Source organism: Sinocyclocheilus rhinocerous, unplaced genomic scaffold (genome assembly GCF_001515625.1).
Source record: "Sinocyclocheilus rhinocerous isolate Xijiao unplaced genomic scaffold, SAMN03320098_v1.1 scaffold910, whole genome shotgun sequence".
NCBI lineage: Eukaryota > Metazoa > Chordata > Actinopteri > Cypriniformes > Cyprinidae > Sinocyclocheilus > Sinocyclocheilus rhinocerous.
In genome coordinates, this window is record NW_015667266.1 from 604,913 (window position 1) to 621,667 (window position 16,755).

General features: G+C 30.7%; 1 protein-coding gene across 1 annotated transcript in view; it reads left to right on the forward strand.

Annotated features, from left to right (window-relative positions):
* Positions 1-16,755, forward strand: part of LOC107733399 (solute carrier family 12 member 9) — a 41,421-nt gene that overhangs the window by 2,879 nt on the left and 21,787 nt on the right. Inside the window, exons 2-7 of the mRNA XM_016545001.1 lie at positions 2,778-2,912; positions 3,023-3,160; positions 4,577-4,882; positions 6,177-6,284; positions 7,555-7,666; positions 16,200-16,357. Coding sequence (XP_016400487.1) covers positions 2,778-2,912; positions 3,023-3,160; positions 4,577-4,882; positions 6,177-6,284; positions 7,555-7,666; positions 16,200-16,357 — 957 coding nt within the window. The remainder of the gene's footprint in view (positions 1-2,777; positions 2,913-3,022; positions 3,161-4,576; positions 4,883-6,176; positions 6,285-7,554; positions 7,667-16,199; positions 16,358-16,755) is intronic.

Below are 16,755 nucleotides of genomic sequence, written 5' to 3' on the forward strand. Positions count from 1 at the left end.
CTCTCTCACACACACACACACACACACACACGCACACTCACACGTTGCATGTTAGCAAAGTCACATGAAAGCAAAACTGACTGTGTGTTTTTAATGCATGTTCCTGCTCTTATTGGGAAGAAGATGCATAAGATTCACATCATTCCAGAGAAAAAAAAATGTTGTCCTAAAAACTAGTTTGTATTGATGTTTGTCTTGGTTGTGTGGTATGGAAGCTTATTTCCGCCATAGAATAAAAAAATAAAGTAATTTTTTTTCTTGTGAGTTTATATTTTTAATATTTATCTTTAATTTAATATTTAAATATTTAATTTGCTCACGATTCTGACTTTTTTCTCACACATTAAATATTTCAGTATAAATTAAAGATATAAATATTAAAGATAAAAAAGTTAGATAAAAGATAAAATGCATTGAAATCAACATTAAATTTTGAAGTAGAAAGACTGAAATAGTATTTCATAAAACATATTCCAGTAAACTTTATTTTATTTACAGCTTAGAAATTTTTTTTTTTTTTACAGTCTGTGTAATTTTTTTAGACTTCTGATTTAGGTGATGCATTTAAAAAAAAAAAATCTTTAATTAGTAGTTTCTTAGTAATTTAATGCTGGTTAACGTGAAAAAAGTCACAGCAATAATATCAAATAATAATGCATGCTAAACTAGTCCTGGTCAAAAGATTGTGCAGATTGCCCATAATGCATTGCAATCTAAGCATGGATTAAAACAAGTCCTGCTCTGTGTTTTTGTTTGAAGTTGTTGAATATCTTCTTGCATTCTATAAAGTACATGAAGTTTCGGAAGAAAATGATTTCAAACGTTATTTCATGTTGACTTGAAACCTGGACTCACACAAACAACTTCTCTCCGTTCTGCGTGTGTGTATTTGCATATTTGTATGTGAAGTATCATAATTCATGCATAATGTGGAAATATGAAAAATCAGTTTGAACAAGTCAGACAGCATAAAGAAGTTTCAATAACACTTTACTAAAAGCCTTAATATACAATGCATTATAAATGTATTCATAATGTGCAGTGTAATGCATTATATCTCTTCATAAATAATTGTAATATGCATTACAATATTTGAAGGTTTGATTGTGATATTTTAATGCATTATACTTTCTAAATGTGTAATAATAATGAATAGATAATTATTATAATTGTGGTTACAATTATTCATGAGATCATACAATGCATTATAATGTGCATTAAAAAGCATGATTGTTTGAAATGTCATCTAGGTTTTTGTTCTTCATTGTCATTTTTTTGGAAAGACATTTTCAGTTTTTCATTGGATGAGTGCAGCTCATTGAACAGCCTTCACAGCACGGCTCTGAATCACGTCTGCTGTGACTGAGGCCCATTGAGCGCAGCACTAATCTAGAACATCTGATCTGTGAATGAACTACACGAGAGCGAGACTGAAGATGCATCGGTTTATGTTTAAAGTGCAGTCAGGACACTTTTACTGCTGTTTTAAAGCTGAAGTGTGTCAGAATGCAACCTGTTTGCAGAAATGTCATCTAGGTTTTTTGTTCTTCATTGTCATTTTTTTGGAAAGACATTTTCAGTTTTTCATGGGATGAGTGCAGCTCATTGAACAGCCTTCACAGCACGGCTCTGAATCACGTCTGCTGTGACTGAGGCCCATTGAGCGCAGCACTAATCTAGAACATCTGATCTGTGAATGAACTACACGAGAGCGAGACTGAGGATGCATCGGTTTATGTTTAAAGTGCAGTCAGGACACTTTTACTGCTGTTTTAAAGCTGAAGTGTGTCAGAATGCAACCTGTTTGCAGATCAAATTGGCCAGAAATTGACAGCATAATTGTAATAGAAATTTCGTACGCACATTCCACAATGCCTGTTATGTGAGTGTCTAAACTTTGTCTGCATGTTTGTGACTTTAAATGAGGAAAAAAAGACACAATTTGAAGAAAAACATTCTAGGTTACAGCAATAGTTCACCCAAAAATGTAAATAATCTGAAAATGTGCTCACCCTCAGTTCATCCCATATCAGGATGAGTTTGTTTCTTCATCAGGTTTGTAGAAATGTAGCACTGCATCAGTGTCTCAGCAATGGATGCTCTGCAGTGAATGGGTGCCGTCAGAATGAGAGTCCAAACAGCTGATAAAAACATCACAATAATCCACAAGTAATCCACACCACTCCAGTCCATCAGTTAACATCTGGAGAAGACAAAAGCAGAAGTGTATAAGTCTTCTGGTGTGAATCAGGAGAGAAATCTGCACAGATCAAGCAGCGTTTAAACAGCTCTAAACAAATATGTGGCTGGATTTTGATGTGAGAGACAACAGGAGATGCACTTTTTCACTGGAGGAAATGTTATTATGGATCATAGACTCATATTTTTGTTAAAAATGTCTTAATGCTGGATTTGTTACAGCTTTTGTCTTCTCCAGATGTTAACTGATGGACTGGAGAGCTGTGGATTACTTGTGGATTATTGTGATGTTTTTATCAGCTGTTTGGACTCTCATTCTGACGGCACCCATTCACTGCAGAGCATCCATTGCTGAGACACTGATGCAATGCTACATTTCTCCAAATCTGATGAAGAAACAAACTCATCCTAATCTTGGATGGCCTGAGGATGAGCACATTTTTAGCACATTTGGGAGAACTGTTGCGTTAACCAGTGTTTCTGAAGCTCAAAAATGTTGCGGGTCAAATTGACCCGGAGCGTAATATAAGGGCTAAGACGGTGTTCAGTGGTGTAACTGGTGTTGTTTTGTGTTGCAGGTTTTGTTGTGGGTCAGTGTGGTCTTTATCAGACTATAGCGATGCTGCTGGTGGCGTATTTCATCATCAGTATGACGGTTCTGTCGGTGTGCGCGATCTCGACTAACGGAGCGTTGGACGCCGGAGGAGCGTATTGTATCCTTGCATCACACGAACACAAACATAAACACATGCATGACTCTTCCTGTCGTTCATTTCCTTAGCTGTGTTGTTGTGTTTGCGTGTGCTTGTGTTTGCATCCACAGACATGATCAGTCGTGCTCTCGGTCCAGAGTTCGGCGGCAGCATCGGCATCATGTTCTTCCTGGCTAACGTGTGCGGCAGCGCCCTCTTTGTGCTGGGACTGGTGGAGGCAATGCTCACAACCTTCGGGATTCCTGAAGGTAGCATGTGCATTTGTGTTTATGTTAATTGTGTAGGTATGCATGATCCTATGGACACATGGAAGGGTAATTGGCAAAATATGAGTTCAATTAGTGTGACCAAAACCACATGAGTCCACTCTGCATGAGTGTTTTTGGCTCATCTTTGGATGGCAATGCATTATCTTGCATGGCGCCAGTAACGCCAAGGTCATTGGTTCGATATTAAATGTAAATATAATGGAGTTTGGTGTACAATCCCAACAAACCAGAATAAAGGCTGCTGCTCTGCTCGAGATGTTTAATGTTTTTATACAGAAGGCCTCACAACACGGTTGAGGTGTGTAATTACTTCTTAAAAACCAGCAAAAAAAATAAATAAAAATATTTCCCCTGTGTGGCAAAATTTAGCTTACATTTGAACCAAAAAACAGTGTTATTTTAGTATTATTCATATACTGTTATAATATTTATTATTATAATTTTTGAATTTATAATTTTAGTTTAAATTTGTATGTGCTTTTGTCGTTTAAATTTTTCTTTTTACATTTTTAATTTCTTTTTATATTTCTATATGGTTTTAATTATTTATATTTCAGTTTTAGTTTTAGTACTTCACCTTAAACTTATTATATTACAGCTAGCTGTCAAGGCAACATTTCTCAATTTTGTTTGATTTTTAAGTCTAAGTTTTTCATTTAATATTCATATCTTGATTATTTTCGGTTGTATTCTGCAGCATTTTAAAAAAATTATTTTCCTGCATCAATGGCTATTAATTACAATTAAATAAATGAATAAAAATATTTATTTATTTATTTATGTTTATTTAATTTTTTGTTTAATTTCCAGCATCAGTGGTTATTAATTACAATCAAATAAAACATTTATTTTTTTTATTTAGTATTTTCCAGCATCAACGGCTATTAATTACAATTTAAAAAAAGAATAAAACATTTATTTCTGTATTTATTTATTTAAATTATTTTCCAGCATCAATGGCTATTTATTGCAATTAAATAAAAGAATAAAATATTATATTTATATTATTTATATATAATATTTATTTATTTTTTATTATTTTCCAGCATCAATGGCTATTAATTGCAATTGAATAAATATTGATTGATTGATTGATTTATAATGTTTATTTAATTATAATTTAATTTTTTTGTTTTTTGTTTAAATTAATAAAAAAGTGTATTTGTTTGTTCATTTATTTACTTATTTATAATTTTCCAGCATCAATGATTATTAATTGCTGTTACATAAATGAATAAAATATTTGTTTGTTTTGTTTATTCATTAATTTAAAATTACAAATATTTTAAATGAGTAATTAATTTCAAAAATGAAAAATGACACTATTTCTGCTAGATTTATGTTTTGAATTTTAATGAGTATTTTAATGTTGGCTTGTGTTATTATTTCTCTCAGATGGCTTGTCGCTGTCTGGATCTCGGTACATGGTTCTGCCGACTGGTTACTGGTGGTCTCTGTTGTATGGCACGGTGATTCTGCTGCTGTGTGTGTTGGTGTGTCTGGTCGGGGCTCATATCTATGCTAAAGCCACCTTCCTCATCTTCATCATCGTCATAGTGGTTTTGGGGACCATCTTCATCAGTTTCTTTGTCGTGCCGTTTCGAACCGTCCAGCTGCCTGGCCACAGAAACGCCTCGCTCGGCCCGACGAGCGCAAACTTCACCGGCTTCAAATTAGACACGCTGATGGGAAACGTGCAAGGTGAGAGATTTTACAATGGGTTTTAATGTGTAACCAGCTTTCAGTGTTTTATATCATGTCTGATTAGAGAACAGAGAAATGGAACGCACACACTTCTGTAAAAGACCAAAGGCCACTTCCTGAATGAAGAAACGGATGTATTAACTTGATATTAATTAACCAGCTTCATGAATAACCCAGCCGATTGTCACACATGTACAATGCACGTTATGTAACTAAAGGCCGCTAGTTCTTTCAAACCTAAGCACGTTTTTTAGTAACATGACATTAGATCAGCTGTTCTCATATTAGTGTCACTGTTAAAGCAGTGAAACTAAACACTAACACCACTTTTGAAGTGAAAAAAAACCATATTTGTTTTAAATTTTTTGTTATATTTTTAGCTTCTCAAGACTGTGAGTTGGAGAAAAGCTGATGAATAAATCATATAAATGTGAAATTAAATTGAGTAAATTTAAAATAAATACAATTTTATAAAAAAAAAAGCTTTGAAAATGAAATCAAATGCTTACTAAAAAAAGATAATCATTATATATATATATATATATATATATATAGAGAGAGAGAGAGAGAGAGAGAGATATAGTTGGGAGAAAAAAAAAATATATATTTATAATTTTTTTTAAGGTGTAGTTACATGTACTTCCTGTAGTAATAACAGTAAATTATGCATAATTACAAATAACTTAACCTAACCTTAGCCTAAACCATAAAGTCACCTTTATTTGTATAGCGCTTTATACAATACTGATTGTGTCAAAGCAGCTTTACAGTGTTAAACAGGCAAATAGTTTGTCAATAATGTAAGTACATGTAGTAAGTACAGGTAGGTAATTAATATTATTATTAATTTTCGCATGAATTTATTTTTGTTAATGTTAATAAAAAAAGTTGTTCATTTTTCACGTTAATAACATTAATGTTAACTTTTGATTTTAAAACACGTATTACTGAATGTTGACATTAACATTTACTAAGATTAATAAGCGCTGTAGAAGAATTGTTCATTGTTAGCTCATGCTTTCTCTTCCATGTCTCTTTTAACTCAAATTTACATTTATATATAATTATAATTATACAAAAAAACACTTGTCATTCTCTGCATTTCTCCTCTTCTCTAGTTTGCTTCCTAATCTAGTTGTCTAATAAACCAGGCATTGTGTATTATGAATATTGTTGCTCTTCTACAGTTTGCTTTTGTTCCTATTTTGTAAGTGGCTTTGGATAAAAGTGTCTGCTAAATGCATACATGTAACTGTAATTATCATGACAGTTGATCTGTGTGTGTGTTTAGCTGACTACGTAGTGGACTACACCACTGGAGTCATGATGTCCTTCGCCTCTGTTTTTGCGGTGATGTTTAACGGCTGCACTGGAATCATGGCTGGATCCAACATGTCCGGTGGGTGTTGAGTTTACTGGACTGTTTATTGCTGTTTGTTAGCTTTTTCTACTGTTTGTTAGACTGAATTCTTGTGTGCAGGTTAAGTGTGTTTAGTAGTGGATAATAGAGAGCAGCAGCGATGACTTATCTTTTTTGAAAGCTACAATCACTCTGGTTCCCTCGACAAAAACCCAATAGGATTTTTCCATTGGCTTTTGGATTATTTCAGCAAATAAGCCTAAAGGTTTATAATATTTACACATTTTGTTCATCACGATAATATTCACGAACTTACATGACTTCTATGCATTTTGAAGCTTAAATACAATCGGCAGAAGTAAAAAGCTAAACTTGGGCTATAAATGAACTACACCACCACTGAGCTTTCCAAAACTCTCTCAGTCTTTATTTTAAAACATTTTCCCTGAAAGTCATTATAAACTGTCAAAACAACTGTTTGTTGTTTCAAACTAGTGGAAAGAAAACTCCAAAATACACTTTTAAGTGTTGTTTTCATTGCTCTTTATCTATTTACGTCTGTAGAATTCAGTTACAATACTTATCTTTAAAGAGATTTTTCTCCACTTCTGCAGCACTTACAAACACCAAAACTTAGAGTTTTATTCCTAACTATATTCTGAATGATTTTATAGAAGGGTTTGTTCATACATCATTCGCCTGGTTTTATTTTTGCACTTTATCTATTTGCTTCTGTCGATTTCACTTACAATACGTATCTTTAAAGGCCGTTTTCTCAAAATGAGTTTTTTCTCCACTTCAGTAACACTTACAAACACCAAAACTTAGAGTTTTATTCCTCTCTATATTCTGAAGGATTTTATAGAAGGGTTTGTTAATATATCATTCACACTGATTTATACAACAATGTATTCCTAAAAACATGGCGAAAATTTATTTTTTCTGTCTGTTGACAGTGTTTTTTGATTTAGGAAGTGATAAAAAGAGAAATCCAAAATCCCCTCAATAAAAACCTTTAACTCTAATATGTCAACAAAATCAATTTTGAAACCTGGCTTTATCCAATGTTCAGATTTATTCTCTGGAGATGTACACAAATTAGTTCATATTTAATTCAGATAATGCCTCATTGGTATATTTAAACATAACGTTTCAGAAAACTTGTAATACGAAACATGTTTGCAATTCTTAATGCACTCAATCATCTGGGGAAGTATGGTGAAGTGTATTAGTTAATTTTTTAACATATTCACTTGTAGTGTTGTGTTCCAAGGTTAAATGTATTGTCGTGTGTGTTTGTATGTTTAAGGTGATCTGAAGAACCCGAGCTACTCCATTCCTCGTGGAACCATCACAGCCGTCATCTTCACCTTCGTCATCTACAACCTGCTGAGTATACTGATCTCCTGCACATGTGACCGGTAATATATATATATATATATACAGTATATATATACACACACCCACACACATACTGGTTTCCATTTTTTGTGGGGACATTCCATAGACGTAATGGTTTTTATACTGTACAAACTGTATTTTCTATCCACTTACCCTACCTAACCCTATAAACCTACCCCTTACACAAAACTTTCTGCTATTTTAGATTTTCAAAACACTTCATTCTATATGATTTATAAGACTGTTTCCTCATGGAGACATTTGGTCCTCATAATGTAGGGAATACCAGGTGCACACACACACACACACACACACACACACTCTCTCTCTCTCTCTATTTCAGTTTCATTTATTTGACATTTTCATATGTTAACATTTTAGTAATTGTGTGTTTTTGTCGTTTTTATTAGTTTTTTTTTTTTAAGTGTATTTATGTATTATATATTCATATATATTATATTTTATATGTCTATATATATATATTTTTTTAAGTTTTTGTTTTAGTACATCAATTTAAACTAAATGAAAATGAGAAATGTTCTCATGGCAACTAGCTGAAATATTATAAGTTTAGGTTTTTTTATATATATTTTATTTTATTTGATGTTTATTTTATTTCAAATAATCTTTGTGTTCTAATTTTAGTTAACAATAATAACCCTGATTTAAGCGCAGCTTTCAGTCCTAAAACTTACTGCTTGTATGTGGTCTTTGGGACTTTTAATAGCCTGCTTTAAATACCATGAAGTTTGAAAAAGCGCCAGTTTAATGTCTAAATCATCACATACAATCCTAAAACATGATTTTTAAGTGAGATCCCTAAAGCGATTCAATCAATCTTGTCTGTAATGATTGATTTTGAAGAGCAGAGTTGATCTGTTTTGGGTAGCAGAGAGATAGAGATGGTTTAGGGTTTGATTAGAGGAATTAAATTACATCAGCATTAGAGATTAAAAATCCTTTTTTGTTATTATTAAAGCCATCAATCAGCTTCTCATCAAAATGCCGAACACTGGTCGCTGTGGAGACCCTCTGCCCGTCGCCATGACAACAGAGGAGGCGGGTGGTCCTACATTAAATATTAATTCACCTAATCAAGTGAAAATAAGACATTTTGTGTCAGTGGAGGTGCATGCAGCGCTTTAGTGACCAGCAGATGGCAGTACGACATTAAAACGCCGGCAGACTCACACAAACACGCACATAAGGTGCTTATGATGAAAATAAGAGAAATATTCAACAGTTTTAAAGGTCACATCTGGAGAAATCAAATTGTCCTTGATCTTTTGAAATAAAAGTGTTCATTGCATGATAAAAACATACTGTGAGTTGCAAAACGTCCTATGCAGAGGAACAAAGGATGCTTTAAAAAAAAAAGTTAAATAGCAAAAATGACTTTCTGATGTTAGGTAGATGGACGTAATCACATGTACATGACTGTATGGAAGCTTATTTCTGCTACACAATAAAAGAAATAAATAAATAAAAAGGTAATTGCGACATTTAACGTCACAATTCTGACATTTTATTACAATTCTGAATTTTTATCTTAATGATTTTTTTCTCCCAAATTTGCAAGATTAAAACTCAGAATTGCGAAATACAAACTTGCAATTCTCAGAAGAAAATTCCGAATTGTGAAATAAAAAATTCCATGATTTTTCTCACAATTTTGAAAAAACAAAACAAAAAAAACTCTGAATTGTAAGATATATATACTCAGAATTGTGAGGAGAAAAATGTCAGAATTGTGAGATAAAAAAATTACATTTACATTTTTTTTTTTTATTCTCTGGCGGAAACAATTCAGACTTTTTTTACTCGCAATTTAAAAAAAAAAAAAAAAAAAAAAAATTACTTTTTTTCCCCCCAGTGGGGGAAACTCAGAAGAAAATTCCGAATTGTGAAATAAAAAATTCCATGATTTTTCTCACAATTTTGAAAAAAAAAAAACTGAATTATAAGATATATATACTCAGAATTGAGATATATAGTCAAAAAAGAAGTCCAAACTGTGAGATATAAACTCGCAAATTCTCAGAAGACAAATCTGAATTGTGAGATGAGAAGTCGTGATACCTTTATTATTTTTTTATTCTGTGGCAGAAATAAACTGCCATAGTTGTGTGATTAGAAACAAACCCACAACTTATCGATTTTACTCCTTTTATGTTGACCAATCAGAACAGAGCTCATTTGCATACATAATGACATGTGGAATGACTCTTAAAGGTACAGTAGCATAAACACACTCTTGTATTACAGTAAATAGTCAAGCGTTTGTGGACGGCTGTGTGTGTGAGCTCATGATAATGATAAATGAATTTTATAAATGAATCAGCAGTGATTGGAAACCAGTTGCCGAGCCAAACGGTGTGTGTGTGTGTGTGTGTGTGTGTGTTTCTCCCCAGACTGTCAGTCAGTTATAGTGTGTTCATTTATTCATTCAGTGTTTAATTGTATTAGTTTAAATCTGTCACTCATGCTTTGTGGCAGCGCTGTTGAGAGAGAAACCCCTGAACATCTGTCTGTGTGTGCGAGTCGTGCTTCATCTGTGTTTCTGTGTCTCACTGCTGCAGATGATGAACTTTGACCTCTCGTTCTCAGTGTTTTCCAGTCTCTCTCACTTTTGATCGCATCTCTCTGAGAGCTGAGCACTTATTTAAAGGCAGATGCCATTTGCACTTTATACTGTGCCATTCAGAAGTTGAGGTCGGTGAGATGAGCTCATCAAGACTGCATTTATTTGATCAAAAACACTGTAAAAATAGTGAAATATTATTACAATGTAAAACAGCTGTTTTCTATGTGTGAATTAAAATATTAATTAAATATTAATTTATTTTTAAAAAAGGAAAGTCTTACTGACCCCAAACTTTTGAACGGTGCTGTAAACTTTGCAGAATCTGTAAATTGTGTGTCATTATTGCAGAATTAGTAATTTAGAAATAGTGTGATTTTTAAAAATTTATTTAATGTATTTATTTTAATTTTTATTACTTCTTTGATTAAGTTATTTCACGTAATAGTTTGTATATAATATAATAAAATGTATAGTATTTTATAGTTTATAGGTTAAGACATGATGTTAGAATTAAACAATAATTTAATAATGATAATCTAATAATCTTTTTATTGCCAGATCCTGTGATTTATTTATTTATTTATTTTATTTATTTTAAACTATGATCTTGTTGAAAAACTAAAGCCACTAAGTTTGAGATTCTTCAGAAGGATCCGGATGAGATAAAACTATTATTGTTTTTTTTGTTTATTTTTTTTATTTATATTTTTATTTTTATGTTTTTGCTTTCATGTTAATTTTAGTTAAAGTTTTAGTAATTTTATTGTGTGTTTTTGTTGGTTATTTTAATTAGTTTCTGTTGTTTTTGAATATGTCTATATTGATTTTATTTAATTTTTTTCTTCAGTTTTTAGTTTTAATAAAATTCCGTTTTTAGTTTTTTCTAAATAAAAATGGGAAATTTTGCCTTGGAAACTAACTCAAATAAAATACGTTTAATTTTATATACAGTTTGTATGTATATATGTGTATATATATATATATATAATGTCAATTAAAATTTATTTTATCAGGTATTATTAGTTGTGTTTAGGTAACAATCTTTTAAAAAAAACATTTTTTATTGGTTTTGGTTTTAGTCAACCATAATATCCGTGTTTGATGTTCAATGAGCCTTTAATTTCAGTTTAGTGTGAATAAAGGCTCTTTTTAGACGAAAAACTAAAGCCACTAAGTTTGAGATTCTTCAGAAGGATCCGGATGAGATAAAACTATTATTGTTTTTTTTTGTTTATTTTTTTTATTTCTATTTTTATTTTCATGTTTTTTGCTGTCATGTTAATTTTAGTTAAAGTTTTAGTAATTTTATTGTGTGTTTTTGTTGGTTATTTTAATTAGTTTCTGTTGTTTTTGAATATGTCTATATTGATTTTATTTAATTTTTTTCTTCAGTTTTTAGTTTTAATAAAATTCCGTTTTTAGTTTTTTCTAAATAAAAATGGGAAATTTTGCCTTGGAAACTAACTCAAATAAAATACGTTTAATTTTATATACAGTTTGTATGTATATATGTGTATATATATATATATATAATGTCAATTAAAATTTATTTTATCAGGTATTATTAGTTGTGTTTAGGTAACAATCTTTTAAAAAAAACATTTTTTATTGGTTTTGGTTTTAGTCAACCATAATATCCGTGTTTGATGTTCAATGAGCCTTTAATTTCAGTTTAGTGTGAATAAAGGCTCTTTTTAGACTGGATAAATGCATTTAGAGTTTGTGCATCAATAATCAATAAGTTTTATTTCCGAAAGATCGAGAAAAGTCCCCTTTAAAGTGCAGCACCTCGTGACGCTGACGTGTTTCGTGGTGTTTCTCTGTGTAACCTGCTGATTGTTGGAGACGGAGGGCCTCGCTTTATTCTGACCGTAGCATTGAGCATGTGATCACAAACGGCATGCATTGCCTGTAAAACAGCTCTGCTGTAAGTGTGTACTTGTTTTCATGTACTTGGGACTAACTGATCATGTAGCGCTGTTGTCTTCATTCCTATTGGTTGTGGATGTGTCACATGGCTGCTGAGCTCATTTGCATAAAGTTACACTTTTCTCATCTTCACATCACGTTGCTTATGTCGCTGTAAATCTAAAGCACATTGAAAATGAATGGCGTCTGTAAGGCTGCAGCTGCTAATTGATAATGACTGAATATTCGTTAACAGTTAATCGGGTCTTTGCGTGGAGAAACATCAGTGGCAAGCTATTTTTTGCACATGCTGTAGTTTATTACAGTGCCGTCTAAAATATCAGATTAATTAATTAATCAAGGAGATAACTGACCAGTGGTATTTTTGCTATACTATTAGTTTTTGTCGAGATTTTGAATTTGATTTTCATATATTTTAAGCTTTAAATTTAATTTTAGTTTACATAGTAAAAGTTGTAGTTTTTTTTTAAATTTATATTTATTTTTTCACATCTGTGTAGTTTTTATAAATGTTTAATAAAAAAATATTATAAATTTATAATAATATAAAATGTTATTATATTATATTTTATTATAATATAATAATATAAAATTTATAATAATAAATTATAATAATTATTATATTTACTGTATTAATATTTATATAATTATTAATATAATAAATTACTTTGATTTATTTATTTAGTTATTTTAGTAATTCAACTTAAACTAAAACAAAAATAATAAATGTTGCCTTAGCAACTAGCTGCAATAAAATGTTACGTTTTTTAACATTTGATTTGATTTCAGTTCAGTTATATTTTGTTTTATGTAAATGTTTTTTATGGTTTTATTTTTAGTTTAAAATAATAAACCTGCAAATGACAGTAATTGATAAAACAATTATCGTAATATTTGTGAGATGCTAACCTAAACGTTTGGTCACTTTATCTCTAAAAGTTGCTGTCAGTGTGAACGTCTCTTAACTTTAATAAAATAATAATAATACAATTATATCTTGCCTAGTTCGTATTTTTTTCTATTGTGAAATTTTGACAATTAAATGCATTAATTCTCATTATTGTAAAGAAAAAAAATAATGATGCATTGTATTTAATTTTATTTCAAAAGAATCATGGCAGCCTTTTATTTATGCTGTTTTTGTTAGTATTTGTTTTACTTTTATAATTCTCCAGGAGAAAAAATGTCACAATACAAAAAACTAAGTATTAAAAATAGGCTTAATTTTCTTTGTTCAAAATTATTTCTGATTTCTGATTATTTTATTTTATTACATTTTTTTTATTTAATTTAATTTAATTTTTTATTGTTTTTATTTTATTTTATATTTTATTATTGTTTTAAAAAATATATTTTATTTTATATTTAATTTAATAATTTTTTATTTTATTTTATTTTATATTTTATATATATTTTTTAATTTAATTTAATTTAATTTGCTTTTTTATGGGTGATTTGGTGCTTTTTTTGTCTGTAAACATGCAAACTCTAGTAACTATTTTTTGCACATGCTGTAGTTTATTACAGTGCAGTCTCAAATATCAGATTAATTAATTAATCAAGGAGATAACTGACCAGTGGTATTTTTGCTATACTATTAGTTTTTGTCGAGATTTTGAATTTGATTTTCATATATTTTAAGCTTTAAATTTAATTTTAGTTTACATAGTAAAAGTTGTAGTTTTTTTTTAAATTTATATTTATTTTTTCACATCTGTGTAGTTTTTATAAATGTTTAATAAAAAAATATTATAAATATTTAATTTAATAATTTTTTATTTTATTTTATTTTATATTTTATATATATTTTTTAATTTAATTTAATTTAATTTGCTTTTTTATGGGTGATTTGGTGCTTTTTTTGTCTGTAAACATGCAAACTCTAGTAATTTAGCCTGTGTGTGTTCAGCATGGTTCGAGTGTGAGTTTGTGATGTGATGAATGGATGTTTTCATAACTTTCTCTCTCTCTCAACTCTACAGCTGCTGTAAACTAGTTAACTAATGACTAACAGGCGGATTTGGACAATTAAGCTCTGCTGAACCTGTTCATTAGTCTGGCCTGTTTTTATTTAGTTTCTTTCCCGCCGCACAGATCAGTAATCTCTGCACAGCTCCAGCGCGAGCCGATCCATGGCGAGGATGAACATGACACGTCTGTCTCTCGTTCTGTTTTTCTAATAGTTGTGTTTGTTTGCAGCTGTCAGTATTTACATTCATTCGGCTCCTGTCCGCAGAATTAATACCTCCATATAAAAGATATGTAGTGCACGGATGGACGGACGATTGACGTTTTCTATTTCATACAGACTTGTCAACTCGCGTCTTTAGTCTGTGTGTGTGTGAGTGTGTGTGTGTGTGTGTGTGTGTGTGTGTGTGAGAGATGGAATAATCGTGTGTTCAGATCTGAAGTTAGTCTGTATAATACTTGATAGAGCTGCGGTGATGCTATTAAAAGCGCTGGAGCTGAATGAATGCGTGAGAAGAGTTTCAAGAGAAAAGAGCTTTTTTTTATTATGTGATTTATTTAATTTCATCATTTATGAATTTTCAATTAGTGCAACCGTTTTTAGTTGATTTTGTTAATAATATCAACACTGAAACAGTTTCTAATGTTTTAGCATGTTTTAAAAGTAAACCTATTTAAATATTTTTATCTTATTTAAATGAATTTTTAAGATATTTCCATGCATTTAAATTGTTGTATATACACTATAAATTGTGTTTTTCAAAAAAGTTTTTCATTTAATATTTATAATCATTTTAAATACCGAAAATATTTTTTTATGTTTTTTAACAATAACAGCACTGCAGTGTAATATCATTGAGATGCTATTATAATTTGTATTAATTTGTATTTATTTTATTTTCTGTTTTAGTAAGTTTCTTGTGTGGTTTTGTATTTTTTTTTATCATGTATTTTCATAAAGTTTTATTTCAGTTTTAGTTATTTTAGTACATGAAGCTAAACTAAATGAAAATGAGATGTTGAAATAGCTGAAAGTTAAATTTTTATATATTTTAATCATATTTCACTTAACGTTTAAGTAACAAAAAAAAAAATTTCTTTACATGTTTTAGCATGTTTTAAAAGTTAATTTATTTAAATATTTTATTTTATTTAAATACATTTTTAAGATATTTCCATGCATTTAAATTTAGTTGTAGTTTTAGCCATTTTAGTACTTATTTAAACTTATTTCAGTTAGTTGCCAAGGCAACATCTCTTTTAATTTTAAATACCGAAAACATTTTTTAATGTTTTTTTTTAAACAATAACAGCACTGCAGTGTGTAGTATCATTGAGATACTATTATAGTTTTTCTCAATATTTAGAATAATTTTTTTTTTGTTTTGTTTTAGTAAGTTTGTGTGTTTTTTTTACATATATTTTTATTCATTTTTATTAGGGGTGCTCCGATTGATCAGCTACCGATCATTATCGGCCGATAATCACGTTAAGATGATTGATCGGCGGTCTCTAAAAGACCGATCTCAAAAAACGATCTCAAGCTGATGACGCGTCTGCCGTGAGAGGTTTGGCACGACATGCAGCGCACCGTCTCAGTCTCTGTCCGGCGCGGGTGAAATAATTATAATGGAAATTCAGGCCCTGAATAAATGTCTAAAAATCCGGTATCGGCAGATACTGCTTTCTGTGATCGGCCTCAAAAATCCTGATCGGAGCACCCCTAATTTTTATTTCAGTTTTAGCTATTTTAGTACATGAAGTTAAACTACTGTAAATGAAAATGAGATGTTGAAATAGCTGAAAGTTACATTTTTATATATATTTTAATCATATTTCACTTAAAGCTTAAGTAACAAAATTTTTTTTTCTTCATGTTTTTAAGTACGTTATGTCAATATTTTTGTCTCCTTTAAGCTATGCTCATTTTGTTAATAATAAAAAAAAAAAAATCTGTTTTATATTTGACAGGCAGCTTGTGCTCAAACCACTGCTCTGCACATGTTAAGTATACTACACTAAGTAACACGCTCAGAGTCTCAGAGTGAGGTGTTTTCTCTGTTTTCTCTCAGGATCCTCCTGCAGCAGGATTACGGTTTCCTCACAGATATAAACGTCTGGCATCCGTTCGTGACGATCGGTGTTTACTCCTCCACGCTGTCGGCTGCCATGAGTAACCTGATCGGAGCGTCCCGCGTGCTCTACGCTCTGGCCCGAGACGACCTGTTCGGTGAGTCACTGCAAACACTCCAAGAAACGGCTCAGTCATCACAACACACCATTGTGTCACAGGTAACCGCTCTTGTTCTGGTTAATTATAATCTTATTGAATTTGCCCCCTAATGAGCCTCATTTGCATCAACGCGGGTAACCTCTCGTGTTTGTAAACAGCCCAGTGGAAATATGAAGGAACTGCCTGGTTTGAGAGAATCTAATGAACAAACAGATAAGAAGAAATTATAAAATGTAAATTATATGTGAATAATAAAATATACTAAAGTATATATACATTATAAAATATAAATTATAAAAAAAAAACATTAGGGATGTTTCTGTTTTATTCTTTTCATTTCAACACATTTAACCTCCAAACGTCTATTACATTTATGCAAAAATAATTCTGAATAA